We start from the raw sequence: 24,725 nt of genomic DNA, 5'->3' as shown, positions 1-24,725 counted from the left end.
GCAGTTCCTCATTTTGAATATCAACAATCGTTACTTCAAGAGCCAACATCCTCCTTGAGAGCTAACATCTACCTATGGCCCTTCATCTATAACACAAAGCATCTATGCCCGCATGCACTTCTTATAATTATTCTCCATTATAATTTCTTATATTCACATATATAATAGTAATTTCCAACAGAAACTTGCCACACAGCAAGAAAACTCTCTCCATAGTTGAGGCATTGGACCAATACGATCACTACAGGAGTGTATGGCTAGAGCACAAGTTTATATAGTCATTTTATATTTCAATATGTCCACATTTAAAATGTAAAGCTAAGGGACTAACATACAACTTCAAATAAGGACTGAATTACATGGTCTAATACTGAACCATAAAACTCAGCCCATCCAATCAATGTGAGCACCCACTAGGGCAGTCCTATTCCTCTGCTCTTTCCCCACAGCTCTGCAAATTATTCCCCTCAACTAAGGATTCAATTCCCTTCTCAATGCACCAGCAGGTTCTGCTTCTAGTGCCACTACAGAGGGAAAACTTCGTATCACCACCATTTTCTCTACTTAAAAAATATCCCTCAAATCCTCATTGCATTATTTGCCCCAGATGTTAAATTTAAGGTCTTTGAACAGCAACCTTGATCTTGTACAGCCCTAGCACAGCCTCTAACCCAGCTTCATCTGGATAGAATATTGTATCTTTGGAAATTGACTATTTGCATAAAATTACAACAATCTCTGACATATACAAAAAACAAACTGTGTTATATTTTTCCTGTTATTATTTGATCATGCTAACATGTTGAATAAATTTACATACAGAAATTATGATTAGAAAAGAAATAGCCAAGAGAATTTAAAATAACGATATGTGGAAGAAGCAATTCATAATTTTTTTTCAGCTAATACAATGAAATTAAAGTGAGCTAGTTTTACAATAATACTGGAAATTCGAAGATTCAGTCCATTTTTCATAACTCCATCTAACTATTGGAGTTCTGTGATATGACAGGAACATGTAGCAACATTTCAGTACAAGAATTAACATTCAGGAAAAGACAAAGTACCAATTGTTTATTCTCCCCATTTACTGTACATGTTAAAAAAAATACTCCTTTACGTGTATGTTTTTTCACCCTTACCCAAAATTGTACTGTTTTCACGAGTTGATCTTTTAAATTTTCACAACTCAAGTTATCAAACATCATTCCTTCTGCTTAGAAATAAAACTATTTGAACTAAAGAAAATCTGTACCTTCAGAATTGAGGTTCTCCATCTCTGATAGTCCTGGATTTTTTTTTCCATGCTGACCGACCACAATTCTAAGATACATTTTTTGAATAGGAATGTTTATTGCTTTAAACCCAGATGTTCCCAGATCAGCCTCAACTCTGAGCGCTGACAAACTGTTCAGTCGCAAGGGGTGAAGACAGCAGGGAAGTAGAGAGAAAGGATGGCATGGAATTGGTGCATCACATATGAACTTCATTTTGTCTTCATTCAAAAAGTCGTACGTGCTGTCCTAAGGACCTGCACTTTTCTCAGTGACACAAAGGCATCTTAAAATGAAGTCACTAAAAGCTATTCTGACAAAATCATTTTCCATACGATAAGCCTGAAAACCTCTATGTGCTGCCTTGTTGCCTCAGATTACTTTTAACAGTTTTAGATGTACTACAGTACTCAGTCAAAAAAATTAACTTGCCATTCTACGTATTATTATTCATTTGAATTACTGTTCCTCTGGCCTTTGTTTGATGCATTAACTACATGGTTTTTTGTAAATTTTTGCCATTATGCTCCACTGACCCATCAACTATACTGTTTTCAGGAGTTTGTGCTGAATTCAAATATTTTCCAAGTGCTCATCACTCTTTTTGCAATAACAGAACACCGTAATAGAGAAAAAGCTTGTCATGAATTTTCTCACTTGGAATTATGGTCTTAGGAGATTTGTATAATGGCTGACATTTGTGCCTATTAATACTTATACATATTAGCTGTTTGGAAGGGTATACGTATTTCATCTCATTTCTATTTTTTTAAGAAACGTGAAGTAATCACTTAGACAGTTAAGTCATAGGCAAAAAACATTTTTTGAATAATTACTTTTTCAACAGAAATCTGCTGTCCATCTAGCTCTGTGCGATGAAGGTGAGAAATACATCTCGTCACTTCTGCACTTGAAGACATGGTCACAAATCCATAACATCGAGCACCAGGACTCCGTGCATTGGTTACTACTTTGGCACTCAGAACCTATAACAAAATGTAAGCAATACAAATCATGAATCAGTTTCTTAGGAAAGTAATTTACTCTTAGTAGAAAAACAATTATGAGTACATACCTTGCCATATTTACTAAACAGATTTTTTAGATCAGCTGCTTTTGTATTCGAAGACAAGCCACTAATCCATAGGTTCTTGGAAGAACTGCTAGTGCTGCCACTGGTGATCCCAGTACTGCTATTACCAATTCCTATGATATGGACCAAAAATAAAATCATTACCTTGACACTAAATTATTTGAGTATGTTCAAAGTATACAGGTTTTGTTTTCTCTCTCTGAACTGCAGATCACATCCACCCATCTACCATGTGCCCACTGACCCACAATGATTCCCTGGTGAGCAACATCAGTGCTTGAATTCTCATCCTCATCTTCAAATCCCACCATCCCATCACTAATCTGAAGCAGCTCCAAACCCTCAGACGTGTTCTTCCAATTCCGACATTCATTCTTTACGATGTGGATAGTGGCCATTGTTTCAACTGGCTAGATCCTAAGCTCCACAATCGTCTCTTTCACTTGCTCAGTTGTCAAACATTAAAGTAACATGAATCTCCAAAATTTCACAGAAATTGACATTTGCAACAGAAGACTGATGAGTTAATATAGTCTTACCTTTTTCATCTTTAGAAGCAGTCTTATCTTTCGAATCCTTACTTGAACTATGAACACAAAACAATGTTAGAATAATGGAAACACTAGCTCGAATAAGAAAAAGGTGGAGGTAATTTTTCAAAGTAGTACTAGAAGTATTTATTAGCACAAAAGAACACGATTTTCCCCTAAAAAGCACCAAAACTAAAAGATTACAGACAAAATTATAAAATTATGAAGATTCTTTGGTCACAAATGTACCAAAGCCAACAAGGCCTACATTTGAACAGAATGGTTCCAAAATCGACTCTTGCATTGACTTTCCAAAGCTGAATGAAGATCTAGATTTGTGCCAATTCTATTCAGTGAGCAAATCATAATCTTCTCCAGTAATCAGGAGTGGTGGATTTGATTCCATATGCAAGAATTCTCCTTACTTGATTGTAAAATTTTCACACCAAAGTGCCGATTGTTCAGGATCAACTCAAGGCTTTAAAAAAAATCTTGTAAATTTGCAACAAAAACAAAAAACCTGACATTAAAAAAACCTAACCGTGAGTAGAGAAAAAAAATATGATAGCAAAAAAAAATCAAAGTCAGTCTTGCATCTGTCTTTGAAAAAAACCATGTCAATCCTTTTAAAATGAACTGCAATATACTGTTAGTTCTCAGTTTAAGAACCATGATTACTCACAAATGCAGACTGATCTTACTGTTGGTACTCAGTATCATAAATTGACATAGAAAAACAAACCTCTTTGCTTGACTGGATGCCCCAGAAGATGAGGGGCCTTTCTTTGAAGAATCTTTCTCTTTCTCTCCAGCTTCAACTTTTCTGGACCCTTCTCTGGTCTCCTTCTTCGCTGACTCTGCTTTAGTTCCCTCCTCCTTTCTTCCTTCCTTATGGATTTTTTCTTTCTTTCCCTCATTCTTGACTTCTCCCTTCATATCCTCCTGGGACTGGGACTCCTTTTCAGCAATGGTTTTATTCTCACATTCTGGAATTTTCAGTGTTTTACCTGTTTCCAAGAGATCATCACCATCGAAGTCCAATGTGATGGCATCTTCTGCCTGGATTGTGACTGATATATTGTCATCATCCACTTCTTTCAAAGATGCATTAGGTTCAGTTTCATCTTGAATTGTTTGCTGAGCCTCTGCAAGGCCTTGCTCTGAAGGTAGAAATTTAGACACTTCACGAGAACCGTCATCTATATCATCTACATCTGAGGGATTTAACAGGAATAAACATGGCAAAATACAGGTTTAAATGTCAAAACGTTTACCTAGTAGGTGACCTTATCATTGATATCAAAAAATACAATTTACCTAAAATGAGAAGGTTAGAAAACTACAAGGTGCATGTAAATCTGAATTCTTCAGTGACAAAGTGCAATACCTTTAATACAAAGTTTTCCATGGTAATACAAACATCCTTAGGTGGAGATATTCTTTGGTGCATGAATCCCAATTGCAATCCTTTCTACATGATGCAATCTGTCTTTATCCAGCCATGGTTTGTTTCTGTTTGCATTCATCACTTCAAAAAAAAAGTGTAAATGTCCACCAAGATCCTCGATTTGACCATCATGTATTTCTGGCAAAATTCATTTGATGAAATGGTCCATGCAAGCCACGCTGTCCACTGTGTTCATCCAGATTCTGAAGGGCATCAACTGTCTTCAAAATAACTCCACACTCTATACCACATCTCACAGAAGTCATCTGTCCATCTTCTTATCACACATTATGGAGAATGGATGTCAAAGTGATCAGGATGAAAGTCTTCGGCAAAATCAACATCACTTTTCATTTCCCATCTAGATGACACAGCAGTGACAGTCTTCAACAGTTCTTTTCCCCATAAAGTTACATCTATATTCCGCTGAGTCCTCCACAGTTCCAAAGCAGATCAATGTTCATAGAGTTTTGCCTCTATTTATTTTGATTCATTGTACCAACCATGTTAACTACAAAAATCAGAATCTCTACTCTTCAGATTCTAGCCTACCAATTCTAGTAGTGCAAGTAAAAGAAATGCATATCACAATCAGTAGAAAGAACCATGCGTTTTCTTAAGTGTGAAAGCAGATAAGATTTCAGAGAAATGAAGGACAATTTGATGAAATGAAGAAAAAATTACTCCAACATCAAGGGAAAGAAAACAAATTATCTGGTGTTATCCCATCTGTTTAATATCAATAAGACTTAGTCATCTAGATCGTGAAGAAGAGAGAATGCACTAGGTTTTACTGAAACAGATAAAAAGCATTGATAGCTTCATGGTAGAAAAAATGGAAATTATTGCATCTCAGTTTGTGTTGTGCATATTCATACATGCACTACAGTAACTGGCAAGTCTAGCTTTGCACCTTTTTACAAGTCACATTTGGATTTTTCTTTAAATATAAATTTTCCACAAAATAGTAGATCATTAATTCCTTTTTATGCAAGTTCCAGTGCCTTGTAATGGCTTTCCAACCTTCATCTACTCATAAGATACAGTGCAAGTCTAGGTAAATTAAAGGGAATATACAAACTTTGCAGAAGGTGTGGCGACCATAACATACCTTTTTCATTCTCATCCTCTTCTGCTTCCTGAAATATCAGTTTAAGACATTTTTTAAAAAACATAAAGTTGCTGAATTTATCAAATTTTCATACTTAAAAAAATAACACTGTTATGAAACAATAGACTTAATGAGTCTCAAGTTTGATTTTGGGGAGCACTGGGAAAAGAATATCTTACCAAAGTCTAGGTGGATACCTAAAGTATAAACAATTATCCGATGGTACCAGAGCAAATTCAGTGCTCATGAAATCATATCCCAAGAACAAATAGCATTAGTACTCCGAAGCAGATAATGAGTTCTAACCAAAAGTATTTCTACATCCACCAATAATTTAAAACTAACTTGCAAGAAGCCACCTTTCCAAAATAGCTTCCATTTAGTTATTAAACAAAGCAAAAAAAGGTGTCCAGTGCCAGTAACAACTGAATATGCCAGTAACCTATGTGCAAAATCACGTTAGAAACAATTAACTTTTAAACTTATGTCAAAAATACATTCAGTTTACTTCAATAAAACTAAATCATTAAGAATTACAAATAATTAGTGCAATTCTATTGGCCATTACAAAAATATTATACAATATATTGTTCACGATTAACCAAACAAGTATCAAGTCCCATGCTATGGCTCAACAAGACTGTCCAATGAAAAGCTAAACCATACCAACGGAAGACGTTCCGAGTTAGTCAATAACTACTAGGGCAACAGCCATGGAAAAAATCTCTCAATTCTTGACCGCTATTCAATCAGCTCTGCTGGAATTCAAGGTTTTTGCTCTTCAGGCTGAAGCTGTACAGAGAAGAGTCTTGCTCAACTTTTACCAAGTCTTCAGTCCTTACATCATATCGGTTATTAAGATTATTTATTACTTGCATACCATTACCCAACTGTTTTTATCTCACTGCATTTTAAAACTCTAATCACACTTTTCTATCCCTAAGCTTGACTTCTCCAGAATTTCTTTTTCCCCCCCAATGGCTTCCCAAGTTCTATTCCAAACTAAAGTAATGCTTAATCACAAACCTCTACAGACCTCATATCTCAACATGAAAATTTGAAATAGTAGAACAATTGTTATTTAGTAACATGCATTCGACTACTTGCTTCTTTGGCAATTCTTCCCAAATAATTATCTTTATAACTCAAAGACAACAGACACATGGGAACACTAAAACTTCCTATTTCCTCACAAGCCACACACTTGCCTTGGAAATTTACTGCCATTCCTTCATGGTTAACCGACCAAGACCTGCAACTCCCTTACAGTTCTCTCTAAATACTTTCAAATTGTCTGAAGCTCATTGCTACTTCCCCAAGGAGGATTAAAGATGCACAATAAATGTTGAGCTTGCCAGTGATACCCATGTTTATGAATGAATAAAAAGGTCTATTTGATGCCCCAGTCCACACCATTCATCTGTTGTGCAGCTCTACTGACCATCTAGGTAAAACATAAAAGTGACTAATACCTATAGATCCAACAAGAAGTCACCACTTTGGAGAAAAGGTGAAAATTAGTGAAAGGTACAGGAAAACCCCAGCCAAATAGGAGTGCTAACCTCTTCAGGTAAAAGGACATCCACTTCTTCAAGAATAAGCTCTTCATTTTCTTCCTCTGCCTGAGTAAACAATATGAATCTCAATTCAATCATATTTCAACCAGCTCAAAATGTTTCATACATAACCAAAATATACCTTTGTAAAACAGCTAAGCCCACTTTTAAATCTTTAGCAGCAATGGAACATTGTTGTAGTACTAATGAATGACACAATCACATGGTAACATGAAATTACAACACACCATTTCAAGTACTACACATAGCTTCAATTGAGGATTGTCTAATTACCTGTGCAGTTATTCATTTTTCCTCATTCAAATATTCAGTATAGTTAATAAGATGAACATTATCAACCATCTTTAATAACATGCAGCTGGCAAAGTTTTAAAAGTGTCCCTTTGCCTCAGCATTATATTTGGCAAAATTTCCAAATAATCAAAAACTAGTTTACATACAATTTTACACATTTTTAAAGTTATATATCTTCAGTATTGCTGAACTATAAGGCCAAGTAGCTGATACCCTAGAACACAAAGGTACCATTTAACTGGAAGAGCTTCAAGAGGGCTGGGAGCACTCCGTGTACTTTGAAATGGCTCCAATCATTTAATGTACTGACATTTGGAACATGGGGACACATGTTGGTTATTCCACCCCTCAAGTCTGTCTCAACATTCTCAACATGACTGGTGTTCTTAAGTCTGTAAAGGTATCCTTCAATTTAGAAAAGAGGTCACTTTCTGAGAAATCGTTTCTTAAAACAAAAATAATAAATTGAAAAGACATTCCCATCAGTTTCTATGTAAAAAGAATCATAATTTTAAAAAATCTAAACATTACAAATATCAAAAATGTCCAAAATATTAAAATATCATTTTATTTTATCAACAGTTAAATCTTAAGATAATAAAACATTGATATAGTGCACCCTTTCAGGTACTCCCTAAGTAAAACATGCAAGTCTCTCTTTCCACTCATGCAACACCACCCCCCCCAACTCTTCACTGCAGCTCCTTCCCCCGTCATGCTCCCAACACTTTCTTTTCCCCACTCCCTGTCCAAACCTCCTTCCCCACCCCCACTGTGAGAAGCTGCATCAGCAAAGATCACCCCCCACTCCACTGGGATTTTATTTGGCATTTATTACTAACATTGAGCACTGTTCATTCAGGTAAATAAAACCCTTGTAAATAGAGGACAGGTATCTTAAGCAGTCAATTATGTCACACTGAAAATTCATAGATGGAATATTTTTAAATCATGGGATAATTGTACACAGGAAACTGTGCCAAAACTCTGCTCTCAACTGGTGCTCTCAGAGCAATAGTACTCCATGGCACAGTGTGGAAAGGCTACCTACAACAACTATAGTAATGCAGCCATGAACGTTGAGATGTGGGGTTACGATTGCACCCTATTTGACATAATTCATGAGGCTCATTGCTAGGAATCTGCAGCAGCTGCTCCACGTGCAGACAAATTCTAGATCCCGTGATCTCTCTTGCATCACTGCCCGTTGGACATCATGGAAGCTGTAATCTCCTTTACTTGTTCGACTATTCGTCATTTGTTTACCTTGCTAGCAACCAACATGGAGCTTGTTACCAAAGAGAGTTCTCTGGGCCGAGAAAAGCTGTGCAGTCAAACAGGACACAGCAGTTTGTGATTGCCCTGGCCCATCCAGTACCCACCCTCACAGGCAGCCTCTCTACACCCAGCTGTTGGCAATTCATTGCTAGATTTGTGCCAGCTTCCTGGCACAGGAGCTGCAAGCAGTGAAGTAAGGTTTTGCTCCAGGTTCTTGGCTTAACAGTAGGTGGGCTTAACAGGTTTCTGGCACAGCTGTGGGGAGGGTAGAGGTACATGAACATTTTGGCAAAACTGTGCTCTCAATAACACCTCTCCAAACATAAAAAGCTCTCATAACCCTTTTATCTTTGATTCCATTAGCACTCTCATTCCTGGGAAGGCATCCTGAGCAGTGAGCAAGTTTCCAATGTATACTCTACCATTCCTTTACCTCAGTGATTACTTAACTTTCTTCTGCACCAGCTTATTATAGTTTGTAGACAAATACCCAAAACCCTTGGCTCTTCCGAACTCCTAGTTCTTCACACTGCAGAAAATATTCCAATTTATTCAATCCAAAATGAATAACGTACCAATCTATACATGTGCTTTTTACCTTCATGCGCTTGTTAATTTAACATGCCTCCTTTCAGTGAAACCTGCATGCTATTCTACTGAACCATACTGTACATAGTCCTGTTATCACTGAAAAAATAGGTAAAATTGCTTTTCTTCCTTAGCCACTTGATGTTCTCATCTGCTGTGCACTTGAGAATGATGCAGGCTAACAAACTAATTTAAAACTTCATCTGAATTTTAGAAATGTAGTCAGCTGACATCAGTTCAAGCTATCACTAAGAACTTGAATCGGCACAAAATGGGAAGAATTATTCAGCTGCAGACCAGGGACAGCTTAGACTGCAGGTTACCAAAAGATATAAAAGGATGTATTTATCTTCTTTTATTAGCCAAAGCATTTACTTCAGGAACTAATTTGCAACTTGCAAAACTGGTGCACGCAGCCCAACTTTCTAAGCACGAATGCAATGTGCTTAATTTAGTGTTTGCTCATCGGCAGATTCTGCATGATTCTAAAATCAGTTAAAATATGAAGAACTCCAGTCACCTTAGTCTACTAAATACCTAGTGAGAGAAAAACCTTAGTGGGAAAGAAAATGAGTGATGCATTAGTATTAGAATAGACAGAAGGAAAACTTCTGAACATATAAGAGTTTCTAAGGAATTCATCACAAGCAGTTACTTAAACTAATTAGTGCATGTTATATTACACGCTCTTATACAGTTAAGCACTGAAAAACTACCACAACTTATGTTTGAACAAGCACAAAATGTTTAAGCGTACAATTGTTTTCAGACAGAAAGTCTGTTTAACTCTGGATTATCAATTGCTATAGTTAATTTATAAAAGTCAACTACTCCTGTACCTGATCTTCTGGTTCTCTGTCACCCAGAGCTTCAGCACCAGGTTCACCTGCACTCACAGGCAGCTGTCCACTGAATGAATCACCATTTTTATCAATTTCCTTGGTTTCTCTGATGTTTTGCTCATCAAGTCCATCTTGATCACTTATGTCCTGAAAATCATGCTGGATTGTTTCCATATCAGCTTCCATCTGTTACAAGATATTTATATTTCTCAAAATCACTCAAAATTTAAAGTGACCTTCAGACAATATAGGCAAAATTAGCAATTAATGCAAAGAACACAGAAAATTACAGCACAATACAGGCCCTTCAGCCCATAATGTTGTGCCGACATTTTATTCTGCTCTTAGATCTATCTAACCCTTCCCACCCACATAGCCCTCCATTTTTCTATCATTCATGCGCCTAAGAGTCTCTTAAATATCCCTAATGTATCTGCCTCCACCCACCTCTTCCGGTAGTGCGTTCCACACACCCACTCTCTGTGTAAAAAAAATTACCTCTGACATCTACCACCATCCCACCCCCCCCCCGGGATATCTTCCTCCAATCACTTTAAAATTATGCCCCCTTGTATTAACCATTTTCACCCTGGGAAAAAGTCTCTGACTGTCCACTCGATCTATGCCTCTTATCATCTTGTACACCTCTACCAAGTCACCTCTCAACCTCTTTCACCCCAAAGAGAAAACCATAGAACCATACAGCACAAAACGGGCCCTTCGGCCCACCACGTTGTGCCATCCATCTACCTAACCCCTTCCTCCCGCATATCCCCCCATCCCACATTCCTCCATATGCCTATCCAACAAGCTCTTGAACCTGTCCAATGTATCTGCCTCCACCACCACTCCAGACAGTGCATTCCATGCACCAACCACTCTCTGGGTGAAAAACCTCCTCCTGACATCTCCCCTGAACCTCCCACCCATAACCTTAAAGCCATGCCCTCTCGTCTTGAGCATTGGTGCCCTGGGAAGGAGGCGCTGACTGTCTACTCTATCTATTCCTCTCAGTATTTTATATACCTCTATCATGTCTCCTCTCATCCTCCTCCTTTCCAGTGAATAAAGCCCTAGCACCTTAAGCCTCTCCTCATATTCAATACTCTCTAATCCAGGCAGCATCCTGGTAAATCTCCTCTGCACCCTCTCCAACGCCTCCACATCCTTCCTATAATGAGGCGGCCAGAACTGAACACAGTACTCTAAGTGTTGCCTAACTAGAGTTTTGTAAAGCTGCATCATCACCTCGCGGCTCTTAAACTCAATCCCGCGATTTATGAAAGCCAACATCCCATTGGCCTTCTTAACTGCTCTTTCCACCTGTGAGGCAACCTTCAATGAACTGTGAATATGAACCCCCAGATCTCTCTGCTCCTCCACACTGCCAAGTACCTTGCCATTCACCCAGTACTCTGCCCTGGAGTTTGTCCTTCCAAAGTGTACCACCTCACACTTCTCCAGATTGAACTCCATCTGCCACTTGTCAGCCCAGCTCTGCATCCTATCAATATCCCTCTGTAAGCTCCGACAGCCCTCCACACTATCCACAACACCGCCTATCTTAGTGTCATCTGCAAACTTACTAACCCAGCCCTCCACCCCCTCATCTAAGTCATCTATAAATATCACAAAAAGTAGAGGTCCCAGAACCGATCCCTGCGGGACACCACTAGTCACTGCCTTCCAATCCGAGGGCACTCCTTCCACCACAACCCTCTGCTTTCTACATGCAAGCCAATTCCCAATCCACGCAGCCAAGCTTCCTTGGATCCCTTGGCCTCTGACCTTCTGAAGAAGCCTACCATGAGGAACTTTATCAAACGCCTTACTAAAATCCATGTAAACCACATCCACCGCACTGCCCTCATCAATCTTCCTGGTCACCTCCTCAAAGAACTCTATCAGGCTTGTGAGGCAAGATCTTCCCTTCACAAAGTCATGCTGGCTGTCCCTAATCAATCCATGATTCTCAAGGTGTTCATAAATCCTATCCCTTAGAATCCTTTCTAACAGCTTACCCACCACAGACGTGAGACTCACCGGTCTATAATTCCCTGGCCTATCCCTATTACCTTTTCTGAACAAGGGGACCACATTCGCAATCCTCCAATCCTCCGGCACCACCCCCGTAGACAACGAGGACTCAAAGATCCTTACCAGCGGTTCAGCAATCTCCTCCCTAGCCTCTCGAAGCAGCCTGGGGAAAATCCCGTCAGGCCCCGGAGATTTATCTGTCTTAATATTATTTAACAACTTCAACACATCCTCTCTCTTGATATCAACAACCTCAAGAACATTACCCCTACCAGCACTCCCTTCCGCATCATCAAGACCCCTCTCCCTGGTGAATACCGAAGAGAAGTACTCATTGAGAACTTCTCCCACTTCCGCCGCCTCCAGGCAAATTCTCCCACCTTTGTCCTTAATCGGACCTACCTTCACCCTAGCCATCCTCCTACCCTTCATGTACTTGAAAAAGGCCTTGGGATTTTCCTTAACCCTACTAGCCAAAGCCTTTTCATGTCCCCTTCTAGCTCTCCTCAGCCCTTTCTTAAATTCCTTCCTCACTACCCTATATTCCTCACGGGCCCTGTCTGAACCTTGCTGCTTATACCTCACGTATGCTACCTTCTTCTCCCTAACAAGTCGTTCCACCTCTCTCGTCACCCACGGTTCCTTCACCCTGCCATTCCTTCTCTGCCTCACCGGGACATATTTATCCCTAACATCCTGCATAAGATCCCTGAACATCGACCACATCTCCATGGTACATTTTCCTTCAAAAAGGACATCCCAATTTACACTCCCAAGTTCTCTCCTTATAGCCTCATAGTTCACCCTTCCCCAATTGAAAAACCTCTTGTCCTCTCTGCACCTGTCCCTGTCCATGACAATTTTAAAGGTTATGGAGCAATGGTCACTGTCCCCCAAATGCTCACCCACCAATAGATCCTTCACCTGTCCCGGTTCATTTCCTAAGACTAGATCTAACATTAGCTAAACCTTAGCTCAATCAACCTACCTTCATAAGACATGCTCTCCAATCCAGGCAGCATCCTGGTAAATCTCCTCTGCACCCTCTCTAAAGCTTCCACATCCTTCCTATAATGAGACCAGCAAAACTGAACACAATACTCCAAGTGTGGTCGAACCAGAGTTTTATAGAGCTGCCACATTACCTCGCAGCTCTTGAACTCAATACCCCAACTAATGAAGGCCAACACACCATACGCCTTCTTAACAACCCTATCGACCTGCGCAGCAACCTTGAGGGATCTATGGACGTGGACCCCAAGATCCCTCTGTTCCTCCACACTGCTAAGAGTCCTGCCATTAACCTTGTATTCTGCCTTCAAAGTCGATCTTCCAAAGTGTAACACTTCACACTTTTCTGGGTTGAAATCCATCTGCCACTTCTCATCCCGGTTCTGCATCCGATCAACGTCCTGTTGTAACCTACAGCAACCTTCTACACTGTCCATAACACCACCAACCTTCGTGTCATCTGCAAACTTACCCACCCTTCCACATCCTCATCCAAGTCATTTATTAAAATCACAAAGAGCAGGGGTCCCAGAACAGACCCCTGCAGAACACCACTGGTCACCAACCTCCAGGCAGAATACACTTCATCTACCACCACCGTCTGTCTTCTATGGGCGAGCCAATTCTGAATCCACACAGCTAAGTTTCCCTGGATCCCATGCCTCATAACTTTCTGAGTGAGCCTTCCATGAGGAACCTTATCAAACGCCTTATCAATATCCACGTACACCGCATCCACTGCTCCACCTTCAATGTGCTTTGTCGCATCCTAAAAGAATTCAATCAGGCTTGTGAGGCACGACCTGCCCCTCACAAAGCCATGCTGACTGTCCCTAATCAGCCTATGCTTCTCTAAATGCCCATAAATCCTGTCTTTAAGAATATTCACCAGTAATATGCCCACCACTCAAGTACAACTCACTGGCCTGTAATTATCAGGGTTATCCCTACTCCCCTTCTTGAACAAAGGAACAACATTTGCCACCCTCCAATCATCTGGCACAACTCCTGTGGCCAGTGAGGACACAAAGATCACTGCCAAAGGCGCAGCAATCTCTTCCCTCGCTTCCCGAAATAACCTTGGATATATCCCATCTGGCCCCGGTGACTTATCTATCCTAACATTTTTTTTAGAAAAGTTCCAGCACATCCTCTTTCTTCACGTCAACATGCTCTGGCGTATCAGCCTGTTGTACACCATTCTCACAAACGTCAAGGTCTCTCTCACTGGTGAATACTGAAGAAAAGTATTCATTAAGGACCTCCCCTACCTCTTCCAACTCCAGGCACATTTCCTCTTTTATCCTTGATCAGTCCTACCCTCACTCTAGTCATCCTATTCTTCACATATGTGTAAAACACTTTGGGCTTTTCCTTAATCCTACTCACCAAGGCCTTCTCATGCTCCCCTTCTAGCTCTCCTGTCCATTCTTAAGCTCCCACCTGGCTACCTTGTAACTCTCCAGAGCACTGTCTGATCCTTGCTTTCTAAACCATAGGTAAGCTTCTTCCTTCCCCTTTATAAGATATTCTACGTCTCTTGTCAACCATGCTCCCTTCACTCTACTATCCTTACCCTGCCTCAATGGGACAAACCTATCCAGAACTCCATGCAAGTACTCCCTAAACAATCTCCATATTTCCGTTGTGCACTTCCCCAAGAACATCTGTTCCCAATTTACGCTCCCAAGTTCCTGCCTAATAGCATCATAATTCCCCCTCCCCCAATTAAATACTTTCCCATATCATCTGCTCCTTTCCCCTCTCCAAGGCTGTGGTAAAGGTCAAGGAGTTATGGTCACTGTCTCCAAAATGCTCTCCCACCGAGAGATCTGAAACCTGATCAAGCTCATTGCCCAGTACCAGGTCCAGAATGGCCTCTCCTCTAGTCGGCCTGTCCACATGCTGTGTCAGGAATCCTTCCTGGACACACCTAACAAACTCTGCCCCATCTATCCCCTTTACACTAAGGAGGTGCCAATCAATATTAGGGAAACTGAAATCACCCACGACAACAACCCTGATATTTTTGCACCTTTCCAAAATCTGCCTCCCGATCTGCTCCTCAGGGTCTCCGCTGCTATTGGGGCATCTGTAGAATACTCCCAATAGAGTGATCGCTCCTTTCCTGTTTCTGACTTCCACCCACACTGACTCAGTACACGACCCCTCCAGGACGTCCTGCCTTTCTACACCTGTGGCACTGTCCCTGATCAGCAAAGCCACTCCCCTACCTTTTTTACCTCCATCCCTGCCCCTTTTGAAACATCTAAACCCTGGAATATCTAGCAGCCATTGCTGCCCTTGTGTCAGCCAAGTCTCTGTAATGGTCACAGTGTTGCAGTTCCACATACTTACTCATGAACATCACCCTTGTTCCTGATACTTCTCGCATTAAAGTAGACACACTTCAGCCCATCCAACTGACTGCAATTTTGTCTTTTCAACTGCCTATCCTTTCTCACAATCTTTCTACACGCTACATTTACTTGTACACTAAATGCACCAACCTCAAACCCATCACTCGGGTTCCCATGCCCCTGCCAAACTAGTTTAAACCCTCCCCAACAGCTCTAGCAAACCTGCCTGCAAGAATATTTGTCCCCCTCCTGTTCAGGTGTAGCCCGTCCCTTTTGTACAGGTTGTACCTTACCCAGAAGAGATCCCAATGATCCACAAATCTGAAACCCTGCCTCCTGCACCAACTCCTCAGCCACGCATTCATCTGCCAACTCAACCTATTCTTACCCTCACTGGCGCGTGGTACAGGCAGCAATCCAGAGATTACCACCCATGCGGTCCTGCTTTTCAGCTTCCTAGCTAGCTCCCTATATTCCCTCTTCAGGACCTTATCTCTTTTCCTACCTATGTCACTGTTAACAATTTGCACCATGACTTCTGGATGTTCGCCCTGCCCCTTCAAAATGCTGTGGACCCAATCCAAGACGTCCCTGACCCTGGCACCCGGGAAGCAACATACCATCTAGGAGTCTCTTTCACGTCCACAGAATCTCCTGTCGGCCCCCCTCTACTATTGAATCCCCTATCACTACCACTCTGCTCTTCTCCTCCTTTCCCTTCTGCGCCATACAACCAGGCTCAGTGCCAGAGACCTGGTCACTGTGGCTTTCCCCTGGTAGGTCGCTCCCCCCAACAGTATCCACAGCGGTACACCTGTTATTCAGGGGAATGGTTGGAGGTGTACTCTGCATTACCTGCCTATTCTCCATCCTCCTCCTGACAGTCACCCAGCTACCTGCCTCCTGCAGCTTAGGAGTGACTGTCTCCCTGTAGCCCTTATCTATGAACTCCTCATTCTCCCGTAGGAGCCGAAGGTCATCCAGCTGCAGTTCCAGAAAAATCAAAAGAAAGAAAGTTACCAGAGACTTACCTTAGCCTCCACCTCCTCTCGCAGAAGCTGCAAGTGCTCCACTCTAACCCTGGTTCACTCCAAAAATGGCCGCTCCGCTTATAACTACCTTCCTTTTATTGGCTGCTGTTAATTAGCCAATCAACTATTAACAATTTACAAATGTCTCTTTTAGACTCCTGCAAGGTGAAACTCACAAGCACAGAGGCTCACCTCTTTTCAAAGCTCCTGCTCCAAATCCAAATGCGCATATCATTCAGTTTTAGTATCACGTTTTTGAGTAGAACAGGAGAAGCCCATCCAGGGTCTACAAGGCAACTCCACCATTTAATTATACCATGGTTGATTGATGTCATTCTGACTCCATTTCCTTGATACACCCACCTAATAAAAAATTTGCAGCCTTAAAGAACCAATTGTCTTGGCATCCACTGTCTATAACAGCCTAGCTAGAATTTTATTATGCCCTCTTGTACTGCATTTCCTGCCAGAGAAAATAGTTCCACCAGCTGTTTCCCCACCCCCTCACCAAAATTAATTTAATATTCTAAGCACCTCAAGCAGAACAACCCTCAAAACTTTTATGCTCAAGTGAATCAGTACTTCTTAGTATTTGGAGGATGCTTGAGATAAAACCAATGTTCCAAGAATCCATTTGATTATTTTTCTTTGCTCCTCTCAGTGGAAAATATTTAGGTTTTATCTTTGAGTTCGAAGTAAACAATCCCATACTTGTACTCATTAATTTCTATTTTCCATAGTTTTGACCTATGGCTCAATCTAAGCCCTTTTGTTCACCAATTTCTGAATGCCTTTAATCATAATTCCATCTCTTCATCCCTCTAGCTCACATCTCCAATTTTCAACAAATTCAAATGGCTACCAATTCTGTACAATCTCATTATTTTGTTAACAATCTTATGAACTGAACAATTTTTAATGCATTCACAAAGACTATCTAGCACACAAATAGTCAGATGGAACTTACACTTAGAGCAACATTGGTGTTTTTTCATGTTCAGTTTTGTTCATGCGCTCAGTAAATCTACACTAATGATACATTCTGATAGCTTCCCCACATCTCATATCAGTCTAGAGTACTAATAGCAACAGCTGAGGTGGTCATAATACAAACAATACATCTGGTTGAACAGAAAATAAAAAGGAACCCTTTAAGCTAATTATTTTTTTAGCAAGATACATCAACTCCTTTAAGTTATTTATTAACACCCTGTCCCCCAACTGTAACCTATTTCTATTTAATACTTAGACTGCCAAACATGAAGTTGCCAGTTTTCCTCTCTTCCATTCTTGTTAAATAATTGAGTGACTTGACTAATTTATTAGTCTAGTAACACAATTCCTAAAATCAATAAAGCTCTGAAAGATCATGATGTTTCACCAGGACAAATTTAGCTTAAGAACACGATTTTCATTAAAAGTTAGGAAGCCTTGGCTGCATAGCGCAATATTGAAACTTGGAAATATGGTTTATAAAACATCACAGATCATAAATAAGAGCAAAGGAGGCTCTTTACGGAGCAATCAATTAATCACCATCCCTCCATCCCCTTCTTTCCTCACAGGCCTGCAGCTTTATCTTCAGGTATATATTCAGTTCCCTTTTGAAAGTCACAGTTGAATCAGAATCCAACACATTCCCCAACGTAACTACTTACTGCATAAATAAGTTTCTTTCCTGGATCTTTTGCCAGTCACTTTAAATCTGTCCACTTTGGTCATTAAACCCTACAGTAATATCTTCAGTTTCCATTTAACCTTTCTTAATCCAGTAATGATTTTTTTCTTTTTACACACCAAAAGCAAAATACTGCTAATGTTGAAAATCTGAAATAAATCATAAAATGCTGGAAGTACTCGCAGATCAGGCAGTATGAGTAGAGAATGAAACAGGTTTAATACTTCAGATTGATAACATTTCTTCAGAAATTATTCACTTTGTTTAATCCAAGGAGAAACTCCAAATTTTCTTTCCTGTCTTCGCAAATCTCTCTTTGCTGGAACCATGCCAGTAAATCTTTACTGCACATATCTATAGAATCTTCACAATTGTTCAAAAATGTAATGGCCAGAAATGAATACAATGCTCCAGTTGTGGCCTATGCACTGTTTCACAATGGTTCAACAATTGCCCATATTTATGAAACTTCAGAATCTAAATACAAGCAATCTATGGGTCATGCAAAGGTTCAGTTCCCAAGAGCTCTCCGTAAACCAGTTTTTCCGTAAGTCAATGCAGGTCAGCGAATACAGCAGTGATTGACAAGAGGCACTTTGGTGCAAGTTGGGAGGTGGACAGCAGGGTTTTATTTTATCTCAATTCCACAGCAATGCTGTATTTTATACTATATCTAATGATCCCTGGGTGTATATAGCTACTATCTGTTCTTTAATGCATTAATAAAGGACTTGTTGATATTAATGTGGTAGATTTGTACAAGCCAACCCAATGATTCAACCATGAAACCAGGTTTCTCAAAAATAAAACGAAATATAATTGAGAACTGGAAAATATTATCAAAATAAAATTGCCCCATATTGTGGAATTGTCTCCATTCACTAGACTACATACGTAGCTTCCTCCAGCATATTGCTCTGCATACACTTCTTCTAATTCTTTCATTTCAATGAATCTCCTCTATGTTCACCCTAAAACTACCCACAATTAAACTAATGGAACATGTACTGTATCCAGCTGTTAATGAATACCTGTTTGCATTTCTGTAACTAACTTTCCCATCTTGAAAATTTCTTTCAAAATTTATGGGAGAATTGGTGCAAGTCAGATTTCTCCAAGTCAGATCTTCCATAACCCAGGGAGCCCCCGTACACTGTTAACCACTTTCTAAACCTGCTTTCCCAACGAGGCACCTAAACACTTGCATCTGTCTATTTTTCCTGAGTCGCACTAGAATTGTACCACTTATTGCTTTGTCTCCCATTGTGCTTCTTACTACAACAATTTACTTTGCACTTCTCTGTATTAAATTTCATTTGCTATCTGTCTGCCAATTCCACTTGCTCATGTCCTCTTAGAATCTACTACAGTCCTCCACACATTTTAACATTTTAGGTCATACAAGAATTTTGAAATTTTACTCTGGGCGCCCGTGTCTAATCATTAATAAAAACCCACAAACAGCAGCGCTCCCTGCACCAACCCCATAGTTGAAGTCCCTCCAGAACAAAGAGCAACTATTTACCATGATCCCCTGCTCTCTGTCACTAGTTCAATTTCCTCTCCATGTTTCCCTGGCCCTTTTAATTCATGATCTTCAATTATGCTAATAGTATTTTAAGTAGGATTTTATAAAATACCTGCCAAAAAATCCTGCTATACATTTACCACATTAATTTCTTCAACCCTCCCTATTTATTCATCAAAAAAAAATTCAACCAAGTGAGTCAAACACAATTTTGCCATTAAACAATACAGTGCTGGCTCTCTTTTATGAATTTACATCTCCAAGTTATTAAAGTTTTCTTTCTAATGCTTTCCAAAAGCTTCCTCTAAACCAAAATTACACTGACCAGCCTGCAGTTGCCAGATTGTCCTTGCATCACTTTCTGAACAAGAGTGTAATGCATCCAGTCTCCAGCCCACTTACACCTACTCCAAGAATTCCCACCCAACTTCCCTCCACATCCAAGGATCATCCCAGACTAGGTATCTTAAATAGTTTAAGCATTCTCAGTTCTATTTGCCCCTCTAATAACTATTATTAATTTTCACACTCACTCTCCCTAACATCTTGCCTTTTACTGTGATTTTGCCAACATTCTCTCCCTTGGTCAAGACCAACATAAAGTGTTCATTTTGTATTCCATTCACACTCAGTGTTTCCATGAGCTTGCATCTTTTTGGTTCCTAACCGGTCCTCTTGCCATTTAGATGCCCAAAGTCAACTTTGACATTAGCAGCATGCTTGTTCTTATATTCTTGCTTTACTCTTGTTACTTCTTTCTCACTTCCCCTTTGAGCTTTCTGCATTCAACCTAGTTATCATTTATACTATCAACCTGGCATGTCACGCAACCATTTTTTCTGCTTCACCAAACTCCAAATGGGCCATAACTTACATCAGCAGCAAGCATATTCGGCTCACTACCGAGAACAATTTTAAAATGTGGACTTTTCCAGAACTACCAGTGTTGACTTGTTGTCTGAAGGCATCTGATCCAAAATGGTGAGGGCCTGAGCAGTAACTGCTCTTGCATAATTCATTGAGGTCATGAAGATGGGCCACAACAAATGCTATCCAGGAAGAGCAGAAAAATCCAAGATAGCTAGCTGAGCTACATCCCAAGGATTATCCAATGTTAATCCTGTTAGATAATCTAATCTTTCTGAGTATCTGTGACATTCAGAAACATTTATAGCCATTCAACAATTTAAAAACAAAGAATTAAAAAGCCTAAAAATTCAAAGAAACACATAAGAATTTCTGCACATTTGATCAAACTCAGTTCATTAAAATAATGTAAATTTGCATACTCAATCCAGTGTATCACAGCTGTTCCTCTGCATTGAAATTTAAGGACACCCAAGGATGGCAGCTAGTTTGTGTGCTTCTACCGGACTCCGCAATGAGTCTAATGATGGAGTACTGTCAGTGAAACCATTGAGTTCGGAATTTTCACATTTACTGAGAAATGCCAATAGGGCAATACAGGCCACTCCTAGGTTACCAATGCCTGACTTATGAACACCTGAACATATTAACGAGCACCCATATTATTAAAAAATCCAACCTCATACATTCATTCTTATGAACAACAGGACTAGTTTCCCCCCTCTCTCCCCACTTTTAGTAGCTATTCTTCCTTACAAGTCTTACATGTTTTTGATGAGGCATGATTACCACTATCAAGTGATTTTTGTGCATTTTCCAACTTGCGGACAAACTGACTTATGGCTATCTGTAAAATCAGAACACTTTGGTTTCCCGAGGACAGCCTGTACGATGTCACAGCAGACAGAACTACTACTGCATAGCTCCAGTGACCTCGGTGCAATCCAGACCAGTCTGTGTCGTGTTTACACATTCTCCCTGTGACCACCTGGATGCCTTCCAACGTCCCAAAGATATGCTGGTAGATTGACTAGCTGCTATAAATGCCTACAGTGTGGATATGCTGGTAGGTTGACTAGCTGCTATAAATGCATACACTGTGGCAGAGGAGCTGATGAGTGAGGGAATGGGACTTATGGCAACATACTGAGAGCCAGCATTAACTCAATGGGCCAAATGGCCACTATCTACATGATAAGAAAATCTGAAGTTACGTGAAATGTAGAACCTCATTCAACCAGACTCTTCAAAGTCTCCCACTGTTATTTACAGTTTGCTTGTAAATCTTCATTGCAGTTTACCCAGTCCAGATATTCTTTCATCCCACTGAAGCTGGCCCTCCTCTAATTAAGTTCTATTTGAGATTGCTCATTGCCCTTTCCAGTGCACAAAGTAAATATTATGATATTGAAATCACATTTCCCCACTGTCACTTAGTCAACTTGGTCCAACTCAGAGCATACTCAAGAAGGTTCTCTTGAACACAATTCAGAAATACTTCCCTTTACTCTAACAGTATCCCAATTAACACTAACCAACCAAAAAAATCCCCATTTCAGTTTACAGTGAACTAGCATACAAAATATAAACGTTTTGATCATACACAGTTCTAAATGTGTTTATTACATTAACTTTATAATCAGCCATAATTAAATGGAAATAAGATGGAATGTGGACAAAAGTCAACTTTTCCTGCTTTCTCTTCAACTAGAAATGTTTGTCAAATAGCCATCTCTACAGTTATCATCGCTACATATGCTCTCAAGCATCTTTGTTTTAAATATGTGAAAAGTAAACTCCAGAAAATATGCCCTACTTAGTGTAATGCCAACCAATACCTTAAAACATTTGCAATGGACAATGCTTAAATGTATATATTTCTATTTACAACCAAGGTACTATGAAGAATCTGGCAATACTGCAGTTTTACTCTTACCAAGTAACCTGCACAAGAAACTATATATAATGTAAACAGCATAAAGTAAAATGATTTTAACCGTAATGCTGTTCATGATAAAATTGATGCCAAGAATCAATGTATGGCTCACATGAAATGGTAGGACAACTCAGAAAATACTTCTTAAAAGTAACTGGAAAGAGACCAGCAAATGCTGCAATACAGAGGGATCTGGTGCATAAGTTCATCAAACACAAAGTAAACATGAAGATACAGCAAGCGAATAGAATGACAAACTATGATGGTCTTTACTGCAAAGAGTGAAGTACAAAAACCCTGCCAAGATTTTATAGGACTTTAGTGAGATCACTCCATGCAGTTTTGGACAGTGTACCTACGAGGTTACATTTGTCTCAGAGCAGGTTCAGCATAGGTCCAATCAATTGTTTCTAAGGATGAGAGATGCCAGATTGAGGAAAATTGGCTTAGATGCATTTGCATTTAGAGAAACGAGGTGATTTCATTGAGATATACAAGATTCTAAGTGTTATTGACAGAATAGATGCAGTGAGGTGGTTTCCTCCAGATGGAGGAACTAGGTCAAGAACTAGGAGTGTTAACTAGTTGGTCAAGGACTAGGAGTGTTGTGTCAGGTTAAGGGGACAATCATTTTAAGCTGAGAGGAGGAAAAGTTTCTTCAAACATATCTTTGGAAAACTCTACCTCAGAGCTATGGACGCTCAGTCATTGAAAATATTTACAGTTGACACAGATAGGTTCTTTTGAATGTTAAGAATATCAGAAGAAAGTGAACACAAAAGAGGACTCTGAGACTCAGGATCAGCTATGATCTAATTAAATGCCAGAGGAGGCCCAAGAGCCCAGATGACCAGATTCTTGTCTGCTTATTTTCTATATTAGATATCATCTGGAAACAAATCATGAACAAATATTAAAAACCAGGCATCTGGAAGCTCACAATTGTTACTGCCTTTCATAGTTCTGATTTTAATCACGTAAAAAATGAACTTCTTACTAACCTTGCTATTACCATCCTCTTCTGTGCTGACATCACCACCAGCTTCATCAGTATCTTGTTTCTTCCCTTAAAATGAAATAGTACAGTTTAACCAATGCAATTCCATCCAAAGTAAAACACATTTGCAATGTTCAAATTTTCCTATATTCTCAGTTACTGATTATTCCATAACAATTTAAAAACTTCATTCAACTGCTTTTACATTTAAGAATATACATTTATGTTGATCGAATGACAGGTGAATATTTCAGAGAAAATTTATTTTGACTCTGATTTAACAGAAAAAGCCAAGAATGTTTTCTTTATAACTCCCAAGCAACAATCCTCCATTATTAAACGGTTCAGTAGAGGACTTGAAATTAACAGCCCGATTCTTTGATGGAATCAAAAGCATTGCAAGTTCAAGTTTTATCAACTTTTCTCAATTCCACTGAAAAACCCAGAAAGGTGCTCACAATAAAACTGATCAATTCTGGAATAATAGAAAAAAATCAAAGTTTGTAAAATTAACCACTGCCAAGCAAAGTCAAAGTTTTCCAAATAATAATCAACACCCCTTTCCCTCCACCTAGGGAAAAGAAATCATTTATCAGTGTCTCAACTTTGATCATTATCCATACATGTAAGACATAAAGTTATCTGAAGAAATTTACTGAGTGAAAAGAATTCTTTCACACATCAGTCACAATGGCACCTTAACTGGTTTGTTGTCAATCAAGAAGTACCAATTCCACATCACAAAGGGCAGTTCTGCAAAATGGACCGAGTGCTGGAAAATGGGGTGAGTATTGATAGGTACTTAATGGCCAGCCCATGACTAAATGAACTGAAGGGCCTTTTTACGTGCTGTTCAACTTGAAGGCTCTAAAACATTTTGTTGGCATTCAGGAGTGAGAGAACAAATCTGACCACTGTACTGGTAGCACATCCTACCAAATGATAAATTATTAATTTCTGGAATTGATGTGGAAGAGAGAACATCTTTTAAGTTGGCAAAGCATAACCATTTTGTGAATAAGCAGCTTCTGATATGGCCAAATACAACTTCAATAGGTTCAATAGGCAGAGCAATGTTTGATCATACACATTGCTTCCCAGCTCCAACTGGGCAGATAGATTTCTGCTTGGAGATATTACCCAAGTGGATTGTAGCCAAATTTGCTGATGGTACAAAAAAAAAGTAGGAAAGCAACTTGTGAGGTCTGCACAGGGATCAAGTGAATTAGCAAAACAATTGGCAAGT

The 24,725-nt window shown here is 39.7% G+C and overlaps 1 protein-coding gene across 4 annotated transcripts in view; it reads right to left on the bottom strand.

Moving 5' to 3' along the window:
- The window catches only part of sltm (SAFB-like, transcription modulator), a 52,458-nt gene that overhangs the window by 22,279 nt on the left and 5,454 nt on the right, over positions 1-24,725 (bottom strand). For 2 of the 4 annotated variants that reach the window (XM_052040634.1, XM_052040637.1), the window contains exons 3-10: positions 23,484-23,548; positions 10,032-10,220; positions 7,018-7,077; positions 5,456-5,483; positions 3,640-4,111; positions 2,907-2,953; positions 2,350-2,480; positions 2,111-2,260 (exon numbers count right to left, since the gene is read on the bottom strand). In XM_052040634.1, the coding sequence (XP_051896594.1) occupies positions 2,111-2,260; positions 2,350-2,480; positions 2,907-2,953; positions 3,640-4,111; positions 5,456-5,483; positions 7,018-7,077; positions 10,032-10,220; positions 23,484-23,548 (1,142 nt within the window). The remainder of the gene's footprint in view (positions 1-2,110; positions 2,261-2,349; positions 2,481-2,906; positions 2,954-3,639; positions 4,112-5,455; positions 5,484-7,017; positions 7,078-10,031; positions 10,221-23,483; positions 23,549-24,725) is intronic. The other 2 variants (XM_052040635.1, XM_052040636.1) reach the window with 1 other exon arrangement.

This window comes from Pristis pectinata, chromosome 28 (assembly GCF_009764475.1).
Source record: "Pristis pectinata isolate sPriPec2 chromosome 28, sPriPec2.1.pri, whole genome shotgun sequence".
NCBI classification, from domain to species: Eukaryota; Metazoa; Chordata; class Chondrichthyes; order Rhinopristiformes; family Pristidae; genus Pristis; species Pristis pectinata.
Note: the sequence above shows the minus strand (reverse complement) of the source record. Positions and strands in the feature narration are given on the sequence as shown.